At 36.2% G+C, this 23,997-nt stretch overlaps 1 protein-coding gene and 2 pseudogenes across 1 annotated transcript; all 3 read right to left on the reverse strand.

The window, feature by feature from the left end:
- Window positions 1-5,608: 5,608 nt before the first annotated feature.
- Window positions 5,609-7,461, reverse strand: LOC125196748 (annotated as a pseudogene).
- Window positions 7,462-7,520: 59 nt separating this feature from the next.
- On the reverse strand, window positions 7,521-9,955 carry LOC125196746 (cytochrome P450 714C2-like). Its single transcript, XM_048095360.1, has 5 exons — window positions 9,679-9,955; window positions 9,381-9,607; window positions 8,622-8,872; window positions 8,200-8,554; window positions 7,521-7,948 (listed from the first exon to the last, which is right to left on the reverse strand). The coding sequence occupies exons 1-5, from the start codon at window positions 9,944-9,946 to the stop codon at window positions 7,523-7,525; spliced, it is 1,527 nt and encodes a 508-aa protein (XP_047951317.1). The 5' UTR covers window positions 9,947-9,955; the 3' UTR covers window positions 7,521-7,522.
- Window positions 9,956-12,168: 2,213 nt separating this feature from the next.
- On the reverse strand, window positions 12,169-14,143 carry LOC125192197 (annotated as a pseudogene).
- Between the last annotated feature and the right edge of the window lie 9,854 nt (window positions 14,144-23,997).

Genomic DNA, 23,997 nt, shown 5'->3' on the forward strand with positions numbered 1-23,997 from the left:
TCACGTGAAATTCGTCGTCCGACATTGCTGCCTGCGAATGATCCTTTGGTTCGATTTCCGATTAATTAATGCTTAGTCTGATTACTTAGTGATTATTTAAGTTTTATTGAGTATTGATTGTTGTTATATTCCTTATTTTCGAACTGCTTAAGCAATCTAAATGTTGTGTTTGTTTATTGATTCTGTTGATTGGTTGTTGCTTCTATAGCCACGTTAATTGCTTATTGCCAGAACGGACCGTTGTTGGTTTGCATATTAATGTATTCAAAATTGCTTATTTATTCCTAGTATTTGCTTTGTTTGTGGTTGCTTATTTTAGAATCTATAATTGATGTATAATTAATCAGTTTCTGAATTGCATTTGTATTACTCGGTTTTTGCTTGTTATGTCGTAGAAATTGCTTGATCAAAGGATTGCTACATTTAGAACTTATTCGTACTGGGTCAGATTCTTGTGTTGCAAATCTCGTCTGGTATGGTTTCTTATCGGATATATGTCTCTTGTTTTGAAAGTCAGGATGATGTTGGGTATGGTTCCTACAAACTAATTATGCTTGATCGAGTAGTAATTGCTTGGCTCTATTATATTGTATGCTTGGTTGAGCCTTAGTAATTGCTTTGTAATTGCTTGATCGAGCCGTGTAATTGCTTGATCAAGCTGGGTTCTATTATATTATTTGCTTGATAGAGTTGTAGTAATTGCTTGGTTCTAATATAATGTTTGCTTGATCGAGCTGTAGTAATTGCTCCAATAAACTTATGACGCTTGATTGAGCCTTAGTAATTGCTTTGTTATATTATGTTTTTTGCTTGGTTGAGCATTAGTAATTGCTTGGCTCTATTATATTGTTTGCTTGGTTGAGCCTTAGTAATTGCTTTGTAATTGCTTGATCGAGCCGTGTAATTGCTTGATCAAGCTGGGTGCTATTATATTGTTTGCTTGATAGAGTTGTAGTAATTGCTTGTTTCTAATATATTGTTTGTTTGATCAAGCTGTGTGCTATTATATTGTTTGTTTGATAGAGTTGTAGTAATTGCTTGGTTTTAATATATTGTCTGCTTGATTGAGCCATAGTAATTGCTCCAACAAACTTATGACGCTTGATTGAGTCTTAGTAATTGATTTGTTCTATTATGTTTTTTGCTTGGTTGGCAATAGATTCAGTACAATTTGTAAATCTGGTGAGGTGTGATTGCTTGACAGCACACAAAGTGGAGGCTTTTTGCAACTAGATATGACATTGTGGTTGAAAAACCGGTATGCGCCATGCAAAAAAATTAAGATGAAAATGCATATTGCAATTTGCATGTTGAGTTAATTTTTTTTTTCTTGCTTGCAGACCACCTTTTTTATACAGTTTTTGGAGCACAGCAAGTGTGTGAGCTATGGACGGATGCTGAGAAAAGCTATACCTGAACACCTTGAACTTAAGTGGAAAACAAAAGGCATTACCAATGAGTGTGGAGTGTTCACTATGCGACATATGGAGACGTATATGGGACTAAAGTTAATGATTGGAAGTGCGACCTTACTAACAAGCCATCTAAGTCATTCTAGTTGCAGCTTGAAAAATTCCTCACAGCTATGATTTATAGTAATGAAAACAAGTTCGTGGATTACATGACGAGGACAACAACAAGCCACCTTGAATAGGCACAAAAGAAGGGACCCGTTGATGTTGAAAAGATGGCTGCAGAGTACCCCAAACCTTGAATGGTGAATGATTTTGTTTTAGAAAAATGAAAATAACTTTGTTCTATTTTGAATTTGTTAGGGATATTGGTTTGTTTTGGTGTAGTCATTGGTGGCTTTAGAATTTCTTTTTTGGTTGTGCCTTTTGCATAATAACATGCATAGAATAATATGTTGGAACACTTAAATATAGGCAAGCAAAATAAAGTACTAATGATTTGCAAACCAAGCAAATGCTACAACGTAGACAAGCAAAATAAACTTATAAACCAAGCATTGTGTAACACGAATTCAATGAAGATTATGAAAGTACATCAAGCACTAGTCAAATAGAATTAATTACAAATTGACATGTTATATATGTTAAACAATTCGAAAAGAAGAAGCAAGCAACAAAATAAATGTAACCAAGCAATATGATATTAGAAATATCTAATACCTTCTAATACAAGTAATCTGTTGCATAAATTTTCTGTGTTAATCATAAAGTGGGATGAAGCAAAGCCGTATTAAACCAGATTAATGGGTAGTCGAATTGTATTGATAGTATGTGAAAGACCTCTAGTAAAAACCAATACAGTATAAAATGTCATGCAATATGTGATTAATCATTTTGGTTAGAATATTATTGACGAATTCGGAATACAGACCACTGATAAGTAATTTTAAACTAATAATTAAGCAATAATAAACATGTAACCAAGCTCACTGATATTCTACAACTGAATTTAAATAAGAAAGCAAAAAACTAAATTAAGAAAGTAATCTATCACAATGATATACAACTGCGCATTCAATGGTCAGCAATAAAACTAAAGTAACTTAGCAAACTGATATACGTAGTTCAATGTAATTATTGACTATTTTTTTTCTTTTTGTTTGCCACAATTCTTAGAGTCGTGGTGACATAATTCACGACATTCACACAACTACGCTTTGGTTTGCTTTGCAACATAATAGGCTTCTCTTTTTGCGACACAAGACGGTTGCCAGAGTCGCTGCACGAACCTTTGGTCCTCACCACATCTAGTGGCTGAACTTCAACTACATTCGGTCTTCCAATGAAATAGAAATCTTCAACTCTTTTCCTTTTCTCAGTAACATGCAAAAACGGGGAGTTGCTCTTTATTCTTTTCCCAAAATCTTGCATTACGACTGAAAATACTTCAATGGTTTCAACAACAAACACTGTCATGCAATTTCAGCCCCATAAGTAAGCAACAAAACATATTTAACTATGCAATCTTACTTATGAATTCTGTATGGAATAATACAACAGATCATACTCTAAATTACTATAACACATCAAATATAAACTCCCTGAGATTTAGTCACAAATTCATAAACTTCATTTACGAATTCAACTAGGAAGATACAAATGCGATACTTCATATATCAAATTCTTGAAATCGATTTCACATATCAAAATTCACAATTACACAATTACATAAAATTGGAGCACATATCAAAAACCAACAAACTGTAAATATACAATTAGAAGTGCAGTAAGTACACAATTAGAGGTGCTTCTTACCATCTGCAAAATCAGTGAAAGGGACGTCAGTGGGAGCATCATTCTCCATGGATTGATTGATGACTGAAGATTGAAGGAAGAATTACAGAGATTGAATATCCACTGAAATTGAAGAAACAGAATGAAAGTGCTTCTTACCGTATGCAAAATCAGTGAAATGGACACCATTCTCCATGGATTGACTACTGACTGAAGATTGAAGGAAGAATTACAGAGATCAGAATGAAAATAGCGCATGAGATTAAAATAATTGCAAAGATTGAAAATAACGATGGAGGTTTTTTTACTAAAGATTTGATAGATTAATTCTGAGAACAGAAGAAAGAGGGAAGGAGGAAAGCACCCTAAGCTAATTTAACGAATAACACTACCATGCAATTCATGATCCATAAGTAAGCAATACTAATTATTTAACCAAGCATTACGAACTCTCCATGGTGTACGAAAACAACTCATGACACAACTCAATACATTTACGAAATTAACCGAGAAGATACAAATTAGGTAGTTCAGATATCAAATTCATGAAATTTGGTTTCAAATATCAAAATTCACAATTACATAATTACATGAAACTGAATCACATAGCGAAATCATAAAATTGTAAATGCACAGTTACACGATTACAGATGATTAATCAGGGAGTTCATCTATGTAATTCACGATTAAACGTGTTTCTTACCGTCTGGAAAAGCAGCAAAACCATCATTCTCCATGGATTGAGTGATGATTGAAGATTTAAGGAAGAATTATAGAGATTGAAGTCTGAACGAAATGAAAGTAGCGCATGGATGAAAATGAATTACAGATATCGAGAATAGTGATGGCGATTTTTTGCTATAGAATTGATTGATTAATGCCGAAATAGAAGAAAGAGAGAAGAAGAAAGACCGTGATTTATGTTTGAGCAAAAACTGCTTGAATGTGATTTCCAGATATATCCTTTTGCATTTTTTAATTAATTTTTTTATTAATTTGACTCTGCCAAGTGGCAGGCTAGCAATGAATCTGGTCCAAAATCCAACAGCTCTAGTTGGTGGTACAGTGTCACCCAAAAGAGCGTTGTCATCTTAGCATTTCCCTATAATGATATGTTGCTTCTTTTAAGAAAAATTAACTATGTTTTTGCAATTAATATATCTAGTTGAAAGTAGAACTTTATTTTATTTTTATTTGTTGCGGTAAGATCTTTCCTTTGCCAACTGAGCTGCCCCAGCGAGTATTTTACTTTTATTTGTCAATAATGTAATGGTAGCTAGGATATACCAAATCACGTTTACACTTTGGCACGCCATTAATTACTAATTCAATACACAAACATAATTATATTGTACTAGATCAACAGTCACGATGAATATATATAAATTGACAGAAGTAACATGTTTTAAAATTTGACAAATTTTAACCAAGGGTTAAATTATCCATAGGGTCAGGGTATAGTACCCACAAGATTATCCTAGTGAACCTTGTGTTACTGAGTCGGTACTACACCCTAGCCTTATAGATTGCTAAACCCTTGAAAAATGGATATAACTTTCTATCACTTAGTAAAAAAATTATATCTACATCACATACAAGGGCATATATATTAAAACACATTAATGTTACATTATTGACATCTATATATGCATTTGGAAAACAGGCATATGGTTCAACATGAACCAATAATAAGATTACTATAGTAGTCATGCAGGAATTTGGAAAAGGAAATAAATTGTGTTGGAAACTGATGGTTTTAAATTTTAATAATCTTATTTCTTATAATTATGTACCACCATTTGACTGGACTACTCTGTGGGTGCACTGTGGATAGAAAATGAAGAGAATGTTCAAAATGATTGAGAATAATAAAGAATTTCTGAGTAAAGTAAAATATATTCTTGATACTGGGCCTTTCAAGAGTTTTGATATTGAATCTTTCCATTCCTTAGTTAATGGGCTGGCCGACATTTGATTTGTGTTTGGGCCGGGTTTGTGGAAAAGGATACTTAATATTTTAAATAAATTGCTTCTACAAAATAACACAAAATTACGAATTAAATAACTGAACTTATGTGGATTTTAGTACAATATTCGAGAGATGCGTACTATAATTTGAAAGAGAAGATTTTGACACCTTTATCAATAAAGTTGAGAGATTCAAAATTTGGCGTGAAGTTTTGTATCTTAGGAATTGTTAACTTGATTCTAGAATAATACTAGTGTTTTGAGTCGTGATCTATCATTTGTCATTCTGATATATCATAAAAAAGTATAGAAAAAATAAATACTATTACAATTCTGAATCACCCACATAACCATTTGTATAAATGGCTACAAAAGAAGAAGGAGAAAAAAAACACTCATTTGCGCCCAAACATAAGTAAAAGAAAGAAAAAAAAAAAGCAACTTGTACGTACTGATCTTAATTATAACTTGTTAAATAAAATGTGAACTCCATGCTTAGGCTCTATCAAAATGTTTATCTCTGGCATATGGACATATTTGGGAGACAAAGTGAAGGAAAAGTTGGAGATGATTAGAGCCATGAGGTACTTAAGCTCCACCATGGCCAGATGTTGCCCGACGCACACGCGCTGTCCAAACCTGAAGGGCATGTAGCACTTGGGGCTCTTGCAAGCACCCGAGATCCCATTTTGGAACCTCTCCGGCTTGAATTGGAGAGTATCCGGACCCCATATGTCAGGGTCCGTATGCAACGTGGCCACCATGGTCCACACGTTCACGCCCTTAGGCACGTGCACGTTCCCTATCTTCCAGTCTTTCGACAACTCCCTACTCAGGGATGGCGTCGGGGGATACAACCTCAATGTTTCTTGAATCACCATGTGTAGCTGCAAATATAAAAAAGTATATCTATGTAAAAAAATCAAACTAATAAGTATCTAATTATAAAATAATGGTCTGATCATTAAAAAAAAATGGATAAGGAAGCTTTTTAATGTTATTAAAGGTTGCTAACTTGTGTGGTTAATTATACGTACTACCAACACTTCATAAAGTGTTATTAGTGTTAGTGTCCCAACTAAAATTAAGGTACGCAAATAGAAGGTTCTAAAAAGCAAAAGATTAAGATGATTTTGCCATCAATTTAGGGACGTCCTAAATCATGGTTATTTTAAAAAAAAATTCAAACACTATTACTTGCATCTCAATTTTTGTGTTTTTTGTAGTGGATCTAACCTGATTCATCTCACGTAGCATGTCTACGTCAGGGACTCGGCCCCGACAGACTTGCTCCACTTCTTCCCGAATGCGCGTTTGCCACTCGGGGTTGGATGCTAACAACATTAAACACCACGAGGCTGAAACAGCAGATGTCTCGAAGCCAGCTAAGTATATGTTTCTGCAGTTATCAACGATGAACTGATCCATCGCAGATGTTGTTGAATAAGTCCCCTTTGCTCCTTCCACAAGAGTTTGCACAAATTCTTGCCGTATCCAGCCTCTTCTCTCTCCTTTACTACCTTCAGTATTGATGTCCGGATTTCCTTCTCCAAAGCCCACATCTCCCTATTGCTCTTTGTCGGAAGATGCCTATATATTTATATAACACATGTGTAAAGAGGAATATTAATTTCTGCTTAATTAGTCATTAATTTTTAGTACTAATATAGTTATTATACCTTAATCCGGGAAGGCCGACACTATTGAATTTCTTGGACACAAGCCTTTGGAGAGCCTCAAGCTTGGCAAAAATGTCATGCCCTTCACTATTCTTAAACTCCATGCTGAAAAGAAATGCATCTATTAATAAGGAACGGAGTGAATATCAAATAGTTTGAGTTAAAATTTTGATATTCAAAATTTCTCCCCGTATTTATTAGTAATAATTGACCAATTAAGTAATTTCCTAAGTGGGCCCCGCTATATCACAATCGTGTATATTATATAATTAAAATTAAATTGATTAAAAAAATAAAATAAAGAAGAAATGAAATAGTGAGACTCTTCCGATAATCTACTGTAGGTGTTATTTCTTAGTTAAAATACGGAATAAAAAATAATTGAAAGTGGTGTTGCCTATAAATAGTTAAAAGATGGATGCTCTAGATTCCTAAAAATTCAAAATTGCATAGTAGAAAAAATTACCGCGGCGCGCGGCGTAGAGATGAAGCCCAACACGTTTGAGATACTCAATACAGAGCTTAGGTGCCTCCATTTATTCCGGTGTCATACATGTAGTATCCACATAAAATATCCACATAAAATGTTAACCAACACTCAATAGGACACACTTACTAAAAAGAAAAACCAGCATAAACAAAAAGCTAACTTGTGCTTTCTGATCTTAATTAAATCTTGCTAATTAAAATGTTAACGCCATGCTTAGGCTCTATCATGGTGGTAAACTCTGGCTTATGGACATATTTGGGAGACAAAGTGAAGGAGAAGTTGGAGATGATTAGAGCCATGAAGTACTTAAGCTCCACCATGGCCAGATGTTGCCCAACACACACACGTGGTCCAAACCCGAAGGGCATGTAGCAATTAAGGCTCTTGCACGCACCAGAGATTCCATTTTGGAACCTCTCTGGCTTGAATTGGAGTGCATCCGGACCCCATATGTCAGGGTCCGTATGCAACGTGGCCACCATGATCCACAAGATCACGCCCTTAGGCACATGCACGTTCCCTATCTTCGTGTCTTTCGCCACCTCCCTACTCAGGGATGGCGTCGGGGGATACAACCTCATTGTTTCTTGAATCACCATGTGTAGCTGCAAACATAAAAAAAATATAAAAATCAAACTAATATTCCCTATGTCCACAAAATAATGACTTATTTACAATATTTAATTTTAAAGACTCATTTACTTTTTATATTTTTAGTAAGTGGACTCATACTTTGCTGAGTATGTGAACTCAAATTCTATAAACTTTTCTATCCATTTTTCTTCACAAAATCATTCAATTTCTTAAAAACTCACAACGAATCAAAACGGAATGTAAAACTATGGTCTCATCTAACCTGATTCATCTCACGTAGCATGTCTACGTCAGGGACTCGGCCCCGACATACTTGCTCCACTTCTTCCCGAATGCGCGTTTGCCACTCGGGGTTCGAAGCTAACAACATTAGACACCAAGAAGCTGAAATGGCAGATGTCTCGAAGCCAGCTAAGTATATGATCCTGCAGTTATCAACGACGAACTGATCCATCGCAGACGATGTTGAATAAGTCCCCTTTGCTCCTTCAATCAGAGTTTGCAGCAAATCCTTCTCGTATCCAGCTTCTTCTCTCTCCTTTACAAGCTTCAATATTGATGTCCCAATTTCCTTCTCCAAAGCCCATATCTTCCTATTGCTCTTTGTCGGAAGATGCCTATGTATACACGAGAAAGATTATGTTTTGCTTAGTCCATTAATTAGTCATTATATATATGGTATACCTTAATCCGGGAAGCCCAACAGCCGTAAATTTCTTGGACACAAGCTTTTGGAGAGTGTCAAGCTTCAAGAAAATGTCACGCCCTTTAGTATAATTACTCCCAAAACAAGCTCTCGAAATAATATCTCCCGAAAATCTCTTCATGTAACTGTCCACAACGATGTCACGAACTCCACTGTTGTTGGCTTCGATTTCTTGCTTCCATGTATTTACCACAGTGTCGGCCGATTCAGTGATTATGATCATCATCCCCTGCATCACCATCCTTAACTTAGTACTTGTATTTCCTTGACCCTAAAAATGCAAAATAGTACTCTATCCGTTCCATTTCAAGTGATGAATATGTTACTACCCCATTTAAGTACAGTAAATGATACTCCCTCCGTCCGGATAATTCGGGTCACTTTGACCGGGCACGGGTTTTAAGAATTGTAATGAAAAGTGAGTTGAAAAAGTTAGTGGAATGTGGGGCCTACCTTTATATATTAGTTTTATAATAAAATGTGAGTAGGAATAAGTTAGTGGAATATGGGGTCCACTACCAAAAATGGTAAAAGTGAAGTGGGACAAATTATGTGGGACGGACCGAAATGGAAAACTGGGACGAATTATCTAGGACGGAGGGAGTAATTATTGAATTAAGTGCAGAGAAATTAAAGTACGAGAGAGTAATTAAGTATTACTTTAAAAAATGAAATTGATCACTTATAATGAGACAACTAAAAAGGGAAAGTCGAGATCACTATTCTATTTTACTTACCCTAACTTTGTCGAAGAACAACTCGGGAGCAATGATCTTTCTTTGTCGTGCCCAGATTGGACCGTTGGATGTCAAGATGCCCTGCCCAAGAAGAGGGCCAAGTGTTTTCTGAAGGTAAGCAGGCTTCCCTAAGTCGTGGGACGTCGTTGTTGCGATCTCCTTCACCATATTCGGATCGCTCACGTATAGCACTTGCAGATGTCCCAGAGAAAACGTGAACGTTTTACCTAAAGGGGAAAAAGAGGTTAAATTTGGATGCATGAAGCTATCTAGAATGAGTTCTGCATCATACTGATACCGTATTTCTTTCTCCATTGCTCTAAGAATGGGAGCACTGAGGTGGTGTTATGGAGGGCTGGCGGCCCAGATTCGGAAGCCGTGTTCGCGGCGGCTGCATCCCGGGATTTCTTGATCTCGAGGATGTTGCCGAGCAGGATTTTTGGTGGAGGCCCGTTGATCCCTTGTTTATTCAACACCTTTTGTATCTTAGTGGGCTTTGCCACTAGAGAAACATAGAGGTGGACGATCAATCCCAGCACCAGAGCAGCAATTGTAGAGATCAACATCTTATAATTTCCTTGCTACAAAATGGGTATACATATTAATGGGATTTTAGATTATAAATAATGGCATAGTATAGTTGGATCATGCGAGTCATTTGACTTTGTGTTGATTGACAATTCAACATAGTAACTGTGAATCCTTTTTTAATGGCTTTTTTAATATAAATATTGGAATGGTCCTAGATGGCAGTCATTGTCTTCATGTGTTGATTGACATAGACATATAGTAGTAGTAGAAATTAATCCATTTGTAATTGGGAGCAGCCTTGCTGCCTCTCACAATCCAATAAAATAATACTCCCTCTGTCCTATTAAAAATGCAATGTTTTTCTTTTTTTGGTTGTCCCATTAAAAATGAAATGTTTCCTTAAATGGAAACAACTCTATCTCTACTTTTTCATCTCTCTCATTAACTCACAAAACAATACTACATAAAATCTCGTGCCGATTCTCAAATGTTGCATTTTAAGTGGGACGGAGGGAGTATATATTTATTTAATTTAATTTAATTTATTTTAATTTATTTGATTTTTTTTATTTATAAGAGACAGCTAAGGTTGTTGTTTTATAATTGGTCTGTATGGATGGCAGTCATTTTCCGTCATGTTAATTAAACAATTTGACAAATTAGTAAATTCTTTTTTATTGGGGTTGTATTAATGGGTTTTTTTATATTGGTATGGTCCAATTGGAGTGCAGTGTTAGCCCTCATGTTGATTGACGTAGTAGTAGTAGCAGCAGCCGCCGCAGTAGTCAAACCTTTTAAATAGTGTTAAAGATTTAAGTACTTCATCACTAATCATTTATATGAATATGAGTATCAACATTATTACATATTTACCTATTTTTATTTCAATTTAAAAACATAAATGTTAATCGATTGACGTGGTGTTACCATTTTTTATTAACGTTTGCTAACATCAAATATGGAAATCTAATAATCCAGATTTTAGTTTGCATGCAGTTTATCTGCAAGAAAATAATTTTTGCTTTTTTTTAATTAAGTTAAGAATTTTCGAATACACATAACATTATTAATGCGCTCAGATCCCTTATTTAGATTTAAGAGCTGTCAACGAAAACTAACCTTATAAGTTATAGCTTCTAACCACGTTAACAATTTTGAAAGTGTTCAACAATTTTGAAAATGTTTGAAACATGGCCTCTAATTTAACTTAGGCATAAAATATACTCCATACTACACTAAACATGAAATTCGAAATTCAGATATATCATGAGCTTCCTACGAATAAAGGTCATGATATATCCAACACAGTTTCTAAGACTCTGAGTATTTCTAAATCAGTTACTCCCTCAGTCCACGAAAAATAGATAAAATTGTAAACGACACAGATTTTAATGTATAATTGGTAAAATAAGAGAAATATATGAAATAGTAAGAGAGAGTGAGAGAAAAAGTAGTGGAATGAGTGTTACTGGATTGTGGGGTACACATTTAATTAGAATGATGTGTAGGGTTGTGAACGAACAAAAAATGACAAAACTTATCTATTTTTCGTAGACGGGGGGGAGTATTTCCTTTTGACCTTAAGTTGGAGAGACATTTTTGCTTATGGCTTGAATTGCAGCGCATCCGGACCCCATATGTCAGGGTCCGTATGCAACGTGGGGTTCAACGATGTACGGAAAGCCCAAACCTGTCGCGCACACGTAGCCCGTTATAGACCGGTACCACCTCGAATTCACGGAGTACCGAGAGTAGTAGAGGTTGAAGAGTAAGTGGAACAGAGGTTTTATACAGGTATTCGGTCTCTACTGGTACTACTATCTCGGATTCGTACCTCAAGTGTAAAATTAATTGTTCAATATAAACAAATGACTGGATTAACATGATACGAATCCCACTTAAAAAACACTAGACTAAATTTTAAATAATCATGACAAATCCACTTATATAATCCACACTAAAGTCCTATCCCACATAATCCTGTCAAGGCTACAAAACAGGCCCTTAATGTCTAGTTTGTTCGTGTTATGCATTAATAGGGATACTAGGATGATTCAGATTCAAATACAAGAGACAACAAGAGGGATACTAGGATGATTCAGATTCAAATACAAGAGACAACAAGAAATTTTGAATTGCTTAACTTGATTAACTAAGATGACATAGCCTTTCGAGTTGGCAGCCGTCTTCTATCATTACAGAATAAAAAGAATGCTTATAATGTCACACGAACTTATTCGAAAGAATAACCAATACAAAAATGCAACTTGTACTGATTTAATTTATAACTTGTTAATTAAAATGTGAACTCCATGCTTAGGCTCTATCATCATGGTCATCTCTGGCTTATGGACATATTTTGGAGACAAGGTGAATGAGAAGTTGGAGATGATGAGAGCCATGAGGCACTTAAGCTCCACCATGGCCAGATATTGCCCGATGCACACGCGCTGTCCAAACCCGAAAGGCATGTAGCAACTCGGGTTCTTGCTAGCACCCGAGATTCCGTTTTGGAACCTCTCTGGCTTGAATTGCAGCGCATCCGGACCCCATATGTCAGGGTCCGTATGCAACGTGGTCACCATGGTCCACACGTTCACGCCCTTAGGCACGTGCACGCTCCCTATCTTCATGTCTTTCGCCAGCTCCCTACCTAGAGTTGGCGCCGACGGATACAACCTCATTGTCTCTTGAATCACCATATGTAGCTGCAAACATAAAAAATATAAATATCAAACTAGAATCTAATTAGTTTATATATATGCTAGTATCATGTATCTAACCTGATTCATCATACGAAGCATGTCTATGTCGGGGGCTTGCCCCCGACACACTTGCTCCACTTCTTCCCGAATGCGCGTTTGCCACTTGGGGTTCGAGGCTAACAACATTAAACACCAAGAAGCTGAAACGGCAGATGTCTCGAAGCCAGCAAAGTATATGTTTCTGCAGTTATCAACGATGAACTGATCCATCGCAGACGATGTTGAATAAGTCCCCTTTGCTCCTTCTACAAGAGTTTGCAGCAAATCCTTCTCGTATCCAGTCTCTTCTCTCTCCTTTACTACCTTCAGTATTGATGTCCGGATTTCCTTCTCCAAACTCCATATCTCCCTATTACTCTTTGTTGGAAGATGACTATACATACACACAAGAAATATTATTTTCTGCTTGCTCCATAATTAGTCATTATAATCATCAATCATACCTTAAGCCGGGAAGGCCGGCAGAGGTTAATTTCTTGGACACGAGTTTTTGGAGAGCCCCAAGCTTCAAGAAAATTAAATATCATGCCCTTTACTATAATTACTCCCAAAACAAGCTCTAGAAATAATATCCCCCGAAAATCTCTTCATGTAACTGTCGACAGCGATGTCAAGAACTCCACCGTTGTTGGCTTCGATTTCTTGCTTCCATGTATTCACTACTATGGTAGCCGATTCAGTGATTATGCTCATCATCCCCTGCATCACCATCCCTGACTTAGTACTACTAGTATTTTCTTGACCAAAAATAAATAAATACAAAAACTCTATCCATTCTAAATTATGATCTAGTAGTAATTTTAATAATAGTTAACGTCCATAAATCCCATAGTAGTTGAGTGTAACAAATTGACTAAGGAAAGTGGGTGTTTTCTCTATTTTACTTACTCTAACTTTGTCCATGAACAACTCGGGAGCCATGATCTTTCTTTGTCGTGCCCAAATCGCACCGTTGGATGACAAGATGCCCTGCCCAAGAAGAGGGCCAAATGTTTTTTGCTGGTAAGTTGGTTTTCCGAAGTCCTGCGACGTCGTTGTCGTGATCTCCTTCACCACATTCGGATCGCTCACGTATAGCACTTGCATACTTCCCAGAGAAAACATGAACATTTTACCTAAAAGAAAAAAAATGGTTAAATTTGCATGCATGAATACTAAAAAAGCTCCTTGTAGAATGACATGATCCTAATTCATATTCATACTGTATTGCTTCCTCCATAGCTCCAAAAATGGGAATACGGAGGCGGCGTTGTGGAGGGCTGGCGCCCCAGACTCAGTTGCAGCATTGGCGGCGGCGGCCCTGGATTTCTTGATCTCGAGGATGTTGCCGAGGAGGATTTTTGGTGGAGGGCCGTTGATTCTTTGTTTCTTCAACACTTTTTGTATCTTAGTAGGCTTTGCCACCAGAGAAACGTAGAGATGGGCAATGAATCCGAGCACCAGAGCAACAATTGTAGAGACAAACATCTTAATTTGAAAAAAGAAAACAACAAATTATAGGAATATATAGACATTGTTTCTTCAAAAAAATCGTCATCATTTACTAGTAGTCTTTTAAATGTTATATTAGATGAATCCAAACGCAATTTCATGGTTTGAAATTTTCCACAGAAAAAATAAAAATTACTAATTCAAGATTTATGTACTCCGTGATACTTATGCACTTTATTAAAAAATATTTACCATTTCGATCATGGACTGACTACGTGAGAGTAATGGTGATATTCGGTTTTATTTTCTTCGATTTAATTGTTTGAGAAGCAAAACATTATTTGAATGAAATTCAATATACAATAGTTGGTTCTTTCTCTTTCACTGTCCTTAGAAATTAAACTTTTTTTTTTTATACCAAAAGTAACATATTTTCTGGAAATAACATCATTTTTATTTTATTCATTTTATTTTACTTTATTTTCTCCATTTATCTAAAAAATCAACATTATATAATATCATGTGTCAAAAATAAATACTCCCTCTGTTCCAAGATAAGTGACCACAAACTTTTCGGCACGAGATTTTAAGGAAATGAGGATTTTATTAGTAGAGTGGAAAGTGAATAAAGTAAGAGAGTTTAATAAAGTAGAGAGAAAAAGTAAGAAAGAAGGTACCAAAAAAAGAAATGAGTCACTTATCTTGGAACATCCCAAAAAAGAATGAGTCACTTATCTTGGGACGGAGAGAGTATTTCATATTTAGTGGAACTTAGTACTTCCTCATTTTACTTTAAATAAACCATTTTTCTTTTTTTAATATCTCATATTAAATTGACATATTTTTAAAAATAGAACTATTTCTTTTTGGGATGAGAGCATTAAGTACACTCATCCAAAATTTAATTCTAAGTGGAGGAGTCCAAAGTCATGGAGGAGCGAGCCATAAGAGCATCTCCAATGCAAATAGGCCAGTCATAGACCAGTCACTCTCTCTCCCTGTCACGTCAGCAGCACTAAAAATCCACATGTCACATCAGATTTAGGCCAGCCATAGGCCAGCCGCAATAAAAAAAATTCAAAAAATACTATATTTATGAAATTAAAATTACGATTAAATTACGGATTAAATTTACGACACAGATACGGGAAAATTAATTCATTTCATTCAAAAAAAAAATTACAAAGATTTAAAAAAAAATTACATGATTTTTTTTTTTAAAAAAAAGGGCTTCCACACACGAGCCCCGCCACTCTCTACTCCTTGTCGCCGTCGCCACCGCTGCTGCCGCCGTCCTCGCCGTCGCCACCGCCGCTGCCGCCACCCGGGGTATCTCGAGCCCACGTCGGAACCCCCATCTGTGCCCTCGCGAGTATCCAAATCAACCCGCATGCTCTTGAGCATCGAGTGAAGAAACATCTTCTCCGTGGGGTCAGTGGCGGTCTTCCAATCTTGGAAGACCTTGTACATCTGCTCCCGCGTTTTGTTACGCGAATAGAGAGTGTACTTGAGTGGGGCGAATGGGAGGGCGGCGGAATGGACCTCATGGGGTGATAGGGGGGATCCTCCCCTCGCAGCCCGTTGCGCCCGCTTTTGTCCAACCGGGCGAGGGTGGCCAGCAAATGTAGGAGGGATGGAAACTCCTCAGCATCCGGGGGGAGGTCATGGGATCCGCCGCCGCTGCCGCTGTAGTCGCCGGTATAGTTCAACCTCTACTTCTTCGGCCACCCAGCGTCGCACCCCGCACGGAACTTCTCGGAGTCCTTCAACAACACATAGCACTCCCAGAAGTGGAACTCCTTGTACTTCCCCGCCAAGGGGAACTGACTCTCGGCTATCCTCCGGGCGTCCTCCTCATTCTGCCCACTAGTGAGCCGACGGAGGGCGTTGGCGTACAACGCCGAAAAACGGCCGACCGCGGCCCCGATGCGCTCCCACCCCTTCCGGACCTCCTCCCCGCCGAAGTCCTTCCCGTGCGGGCAGCCGCCTCCTGTAGGCGGCTCTAATCTTCGCCCACATGTTGACGACCCGCTGGTTGTTCGCAACCAGCGGATCGTCGCACACCTCCAACCACCCCCGGCCACCCCGGCGTACTCATCCTCCGTCCACTTCCTCCGGCCGGGGTGTCGTCAACAACGGGCTGCGACGACTCGCCGACCGCCTTGGCCTTCCCCTTCGTCTTCATCTTCTTCGCCGCGGCCCGCCCCGCTGGAACGGGAGTGTCCGGATCGCCGAGATCGATCCCCAAGTCATGCAATGACAAAAGGTCATCGCCAGTGAACTGCGTCTCCACCGGGGTCGACGTGTGAGACGAAGCCGTCAAAAAATCCAGAGAGGGACGATAGACCGTGTCTCCCCCCGGTGACCCCTGCATCCCGGGATGCATACCCATCATCTCGCTGCTGCATCCGGGGCATACCTCCCCACCCCTGCCCGCCGCTGGCCTGTCCGCCGCCCGGCATACCCCACAGCATCCCCCCTAGTTCCCACCCCTCTGCCCTCCGGCCATCATCCCCATCAGCTGATTCCAAGGGACGTTAAACCCTGGGCCCATCTGCCCGTCCATCTCGGCCCCATCCAGATCCCACGGTGCCCGTGGGAGTCGAGATCCACTCGTCGCCGGATTGGGCTCGTTGTTGTGATCCATCGCTCGATGATGCTCTTGTACAGAAATTTAGAGAGAGAGAAAACTCGTTAAAACAAGTGGTGCAAATGAAAATGAAACCAAAATCGCGTTTATATAGCTTTTCAAAAAAAAAATTGAAAATTCGGCGTTGGTCGATCGACACGCCACAATGGCGGCCAGCGCATCGGCCAGCGACACGCAATCGGCCAGCCCACGCCGAAAATTTGGCCGATTTCCCGCTGGCCTACTCCAATGGTTCGGCTAGCCGACCGGCTAGCTATGCGAATCGGCTAGCCGGTTGGCTAGCCGACATTGGAGATGCTCTAAGGATGTCCACTAAAGAGAGCCCCAGTGGCTGCCGTCTCCTCGGTGGCGACGCGGCTCCGTATAGTGCTGGACACGTCCAGCCGCGGCTTGGGGGGAGATGCGGGTGCGACTAGTAGGTGGCGGGGACGGATTGGTGTGACCGGGCCGTGGGCGCTGCCCGCGGCGGCTTATAGCCAGGGACGGAGCCAGAAATTCTGTGTAAGTGGGGCAAAATTCCATACAAAGACATTTTAAGGATTTTAGAAGGGGCATTTATAATGGTATTTCAAAAATTTTTTAAAATAATGATCAAAATAGCACTAATGGATTTTTTTGAGGTGGGGCATTTGCCCCTTGTAGGATGCATGTACATCCGTCCCTGCTTATAGCTGTGCCCGGCGAGCCGTGACATATCTGATGGCTTTTTTTTTTTTTTAATTTTTTATTTATAAATACACTCCATATTCACTCTCATTCACATACATCTACACCCTTTTTCCACTCTCTATATTTTTTTTGTCTCAATATGCAAGGTGGAGATAGTTATGTGTTTTTTAAAAAATTAAATTATGTGTTTTTTCTAATTATTATTGTCTGATAATTTTTATTTGAATTGAACAAAAATATACCAATAATTGGTAAAATAATATGATTTGTGACTATACACAACTTCCCTATTGGATTGGACAAATTTTTATGACTGTGGACAGCATTTTGTTATTGTAGACAAATTCACTATTGAACTGGACAAGTTTTATAACTCTTGACAACTTTTTGTGGTTGTGCCACCGGCCATATGCAAACTATTATACACTCTTAAGATCACTCTCGAAAACATAGGCAAAAGGATCAATCCAATATGAGAAGCCAGAGGGGCCAGATGGAGGGACCTGGCCGGGTATCAAGGCGTTACTTGAACCCATCTATCGCGTGAGGGTATCGCGTGAGGGTGAACTTTGACATCTCTGCCCTGAATCATACATCACTTTTTTTTTATATTAGCATGCTTAATTGTTATTTATATAATATAATCAAGATAGTATTATATACTCCTTTCGTCCCGGCTAAGATGACACATAGCCGGCACAGGGTTTTAGGAGTTATTGGTTAAAGTGTTTAATTGGAAAGAGAATGTGAGTGTAAGTATTAAAGTAGAGAGATAAAAGAAGATGGATAGTTTAATAGGAGTGAGAAAAAGTGGTTGAGTGTATTAATTGAGGAGAGAAAGTTACCAAAAAAGGAAATGTGTCATCTTAGTTCGGACAAACTAAAAAGGAAAACGTGTTATCTTAAGCGGGACGGAGGGACTAGTAATTGACCAATTAAGTACTCCCTCCGTCCCATTGAAGATGACCCACTTTCCTTTTTCGTTTGTCCCAACCAAGATGATCCATTACTTAAAATAGAAACACATTTATCTCTACTTTATTCCCTCTCTCTTACTTTAATTACTCTCTCCTCTTAACATACAAAATATAATTGCATAAAATCCTGTGTTATCCAAGGAATGGGTCATCTTCCTTGGGACGGAGAGAGTACTAATTTCCTAAGTGGGCCTCGACACAATCGTGGGATATGTATATGTTCCCTGAAATTGAAGTCCAAAGCCCATAGTTAAAGCTGAAATCTTGGGATATGTATATGCATACTTTTCGAAATGGGTGCTGTTTTGCATTCCAAAGAAGAAAATAAAGCTTAATAGATTTCTGCAACCACTATTATTAATTTATTATCGTGGAAAAAAGGAAAAAAAAAATAGGTCAAATAAACCACACGGAACTTTAACCTATTTTCATATATGGCGTATTACTTTATATGGCAGCCTAATCTGTGGCCCAACACCAAACATTTTCTAGATTTCATTTAAATGGACTGGTCTTGGGCGTGTGTAATAATATCAATGAAATAATTAGCCCAATTAAGTAACTACGGATTGCATATTCTTTTTAAAATTTGATTATGAATTATGATATTAGATGTACTTATTTGTTGACCTTGTATGTTTCACAGTTAACTTTGGCAAAATTAAATTGAATCGAACTTTGATTGTGGTATTCACATCTCAGATTTTGGTTCATGTAAAATCTTGTTGCATTGCAGAAAGGAATTGAACCTAGCACTTAAGCTTCGAAAGTAATAAAAAATTAATAATAACTATATTAAAAAAAAAAAAAAAACTCGTGACTTTAATTCAATAATGGATTTTCGTAGATGGGCCTTTTGAATTTACTAAAATTTATTTTCCGAATGTCATTTTTCTTATTTCCTTATTAAATACTCCCTCCGTCCCAGATAATTCGGGACACTTTGACCCGGCATGAGTTTTAAGAAATCTAATAAAAAGTGAGTTGAAAAAGTTGGTGGGATGTGAGTCCTACTTTTAAAGTATTAGTTTTATAATAAAATATGAGTAGAAATGAGTTAGTGGAATATAAGGTCCTCTATCAAAAATGGTATTTCCTTATTTAATTTTGATGGTCTCAATAAATATCTTATATCACTTTTAGTATATTTGATAGTGGACCCTACATTCCACTAACCCATTATCACTCACATTTTATTATTAAACTAATATATAAAAATAAAATCAATTCAACTAACTTTTTCTACCCACTTATATTAACAAAGTCAAACAATTTATTAAAACTAACACCAATCAAATATATATAGGATATTTAATGGGGATTGGAAAGAGTAATTATTTATTTATTTATAGTTTTAGAAATAACACGTAGCAGTTTACGCATGCTGAATAATACTCCCTCCGTCCCAGATAATTCGTCTCACTTTGACCGGGCACGAGTTTTAAGAAATATAATGAAAAATGAGTTGAAAAGGTTAGTGAAATGTGAGTCCTACTTTTATATATTAGTTTTATAATAAAATGTGAGTAGGAATGAGTCAGTTGAATATGAGGTTCACTACCAAAAATGGTAAAAGTGAAATGAGACAAATTATATGAGACTTACTGAAATGAAAAATGAAACAAAATTATCTGGGATGGAGGGAGTAATTTAATTTACATGAATGCATATTTAAGCAATCGTATCCCCTGCGCATTTTCTGCATTAGCGAGTTGTGTTTTTCTCACATTTTGCATGAAAAGAAAATGTAGTAAATGCGATTTTCACAACGTACAAATTTCTCACAAATTGATATAGTATTATAAGTTTTCTTCGGAATTTTTATTCATTTCATCATTGTGTACAAGAAATATGTTACAGTGTAGGCCTAATATGTTAATTAAGGTTATATTTTCGGTATAAACGCTTGAGTTGTGGAAATGACGACCAACATAGTCGCAGTTTGCCAGAATAGAAATACTGACAAAATCAACATATATATAAACAAAAACAAAAGTTATTGTAGATCATATGATATGTTATTAAGTTGATTTTTGATAACCTAATTAAGACCCTTTGCTAAGTGGAATGACCCTTTTTTCTTTTGGACACGACACTTCGGAAATAAGTACTTTTGCTTTTTCCTTTTCGATTTTTTCCTCTATCCTAATATTGAAATCAGGGAACTCACAATTTGATAGTAGTAAATTAATGCTAATATGCAATCTGGCTAACATAGCATGGCTTGTCACATTCACGAATCTAGTTGCACTAACTTTATATATATGCATGCAAAGTTCACGCAATCTTCTTTTGGTTTCTATAAAATTAGTGGACTGTATTAGTTCTGCTTATTAAATTATTAAGGTCTATCAGGTCTTCCAAAAAATAAGAAACATGCATGCTTTATTAATGACATTTTTGATGATAATGAGAGTGAGTCACGAAAAGATAAATTCGTGGTGGGTGTTACAATTTAAACTACCTCTCTGATTAAGACCACAAAATCCACTTGCTTCGGATTGAAAAGCTTCCACTCCAACACTACTTGCCTAATTTTGTTCGATGAACATATATGTATATAAAATTTGGAACATTTGGCTTTGTTATAAATTAGATTCAAAGTGTTTTAAATATTTAATGATGTCTTCAACTTTCAGTTTGTAGTAAATTTATTGATGTTTGCATAATCAATGAGTATGGTACAAAAACATCATTGAAAATTGAAACACATGCATGTTAGGATTCTTTCATGTTTATTTAAACTTCACGCAATTTAACACCCCCTAATTAACTAATTTAGTCGTTTTCACTTTTAGGATATATTGTTTGGTTTGTATGTGCTTTCAAAATCCCCATTGTCCAAAAGTGTTTTCAAGTACCCAATCACATTAATTAAAGTCATACTTAAGCTATGCCGACGTGATGGAAAAGATCATTATAATTGCGATTATGATAATGATAGTTGAATGAGATAGATCACATTTCAGATCTAAAATACATTAAAAGATGGCTACGACAAGTGACACCCCACTAGTATTCATAATTTCAATGTTGTATTCAAGCCATATACTTCATTCGTCCTCTTTCTTATTACCACGAGATTTTTATAAAAATGTGAAGAAATGTAAACTAAAAGAAGAAATGTATAAATTGAAAATTTTAATGTGAGCCCAATTTTTAAGTATATTAATTTTATAATAAATATGAGTGAAATAAGTTACTATTTCTCTTTTTTTTCGCTTTAACTATTTAATTATTTTTTTTCAAAATGAGTGTAGAAAATGAAACTTCTCTATTAATATGGAACGAAGGAAGTACTTTATTCTCGGACGGAGGGAATATACGTGCATGACTCTTGCTATGGAAGAGCGCACCCTGAGCAAATCTTATTCGTAGATTATAAATCACACGAACACGTAAATTATATTTGAAAAATCAAGCGTGTAATTTAATTAACCAAAATGACGTTAGATTTATATTCTTGTTTAATGATTCTCACCATTCTAAAGACCTTTAGGCCAAAAATTTAAGTCAATAAGTCACCAACATATATTAGATTTATATGCTTTTTTGACTTTCGTAGTTATTGAATACAACTAGGGTTGGGGAAAAATACCGAAATACCGGTCTTATCGTACTGAAAAAAATATCAAAAATACCGAATTTTCGGTATACCGTGACTTTCGGTACGGTATGATACCTTACTGAAAATATTCCGGTAAGGTAACGGTATGAATTTTTCAAACGCCGCGGTATACCGCTGCATACCGAAATTCGATAAATAACATAAATTAAGGTATATAAATTTAAACTAAGGTACATGCCACAAAAATATAAACACAATTATATATAAAATATATTTTATATATTTTTTAAATTATAAAATTACTAATATGAAATATAAATATGAATAAATTATATTTAATTTATTTTTAAAATTATAAATAATAAATAATATTTAATTTATTTTTAAAATTATAAATAATAAATAATATTCTAATTTTCTATTTTAATTGATGTTGAAAGTCAGGTATACCGAAAAAGTAAAGTATACCGAACTTCGGTACGGTATACCGTAAATGAGGTACGGTATCGGTATGAAAATTCGTCATACCGAAAATAAGGTATTCCGAAGTTCGGTATACCGAAAATTTTGATAAGGTAAAGATATGACTTTTTCGCATACCATATTTACGGTAAGGTATATGGTATGGTGGTTTTGGTAAGGTATATCGTACCTACCCACCCCTAAATACAACTGATGGATATCATTTCCACGAATACATGATCAAATGAATACCAAGTTTATTGAATCAATACATCGCTGTATGACATTAACATTACTTTAATCAAATTAACGAGGCTTATGAGACATTACCTCATCCCATTTTATATTACTCTTCGTTAATACGATGTCACCTCCAACATGGCAGGTTATTTTATGTACTCTCTGTCCTCAAAAAAAAGTCAGAGATGACACAAGATTTAGTAGATTTTATTTGTGTGCTAAGTGAAAAAGAAAAAATATGAAGTTATTTTTATATTAATATGAGGGTGAATATATTCCAAAAATGAAAATATGATATTTTTAATAGGTTAAATTTAAAAAGAAAGTGAGACATCTTTTATAAGACAGAAGAGATTATATATTTAGGAGTAAAGACCAAATATGGTCCCTAACATATGGTCGTTTTATCAATTTGGTCTTTAACATTATCTTTTTGATTATTTAGTCCCTCACAAATAAACTCAGTATCCGAATCGGTCCTCGCTTAACAGAACCGCCAAAAAATAGACGGTGACTCGCAATTTGACTATGATTAAATTACCAATGGTAATTAGTTATACCTAATTATAATTCTTTTCCTATTAGTAAGATAGTATCGGTTGCAAAATGAAATGAATAATTTGTAATTTAATAGAATTAAGAATTATAATTAAGTATAATAATTAAATTACCATTAGTAATTTAATGGGTAAATTGCGATAAAGTCTATTTTTTATTGTTGTTGAGTGAGACGATTGAGGTCAGCTTATTTGTGAGGAATAAATATCAAAATGATAATGTTAAATTTGAAAATTGATAAAGCGATCATAATGTTAGGGGCGCATGATTGGCCTTTACTGTACAGTTGATCATGTGTTTGTCACTAAATGTACGTCATATTGTAATTTTAATTTAGGAGGTTTATTATTAAATGCATATTTTACTTTATTAGTATATCTATGGCCCTATATTTCACTGATCTATCCGATTCATAATTTATAACTATAAACTTAAAATAAAAAATAAAAACACATTTTATTTGAATTTTTTACTCTTTTTATTTATATTTTTTGAAACCTGTGCAGTGAGACTTTTTTTTTATGATGGATGGATCGAGAGAGTATAATTTAATACTCACAATGATTCACATAAAGATGGACATTAAAAGAGAAGTACAAGATGGCCCAATGCTGATGAGACAAATTCCATTATTTTTGTAGGCTATGTATATTACAATTAAATAAGAAAGGGAATTTATTAATTAAAACAAAATTAGAAAAATCACTTCTGATTTTTTTTTCTTATATCATGGCCCTACCCCACAAGCTGCATACATAAAATATAT

The sequence above is a fragment of the Salvia hispanica genome, chromosome 6 (genome assembly GCF_023119035.1).
Source record: "Salvia hispanica cultivar TCC Black 2014 chromosome 6, UniMelb_Shisp_WGS_1.0, whole genome shotgun sequence".
NCBI classification, from domain to species: Eukaryota; Viridiplantae; Streptophyta; class Magnoliopsida; order Lamiales; family Lamiaceae; genus Salvia; species Salvia hispanica.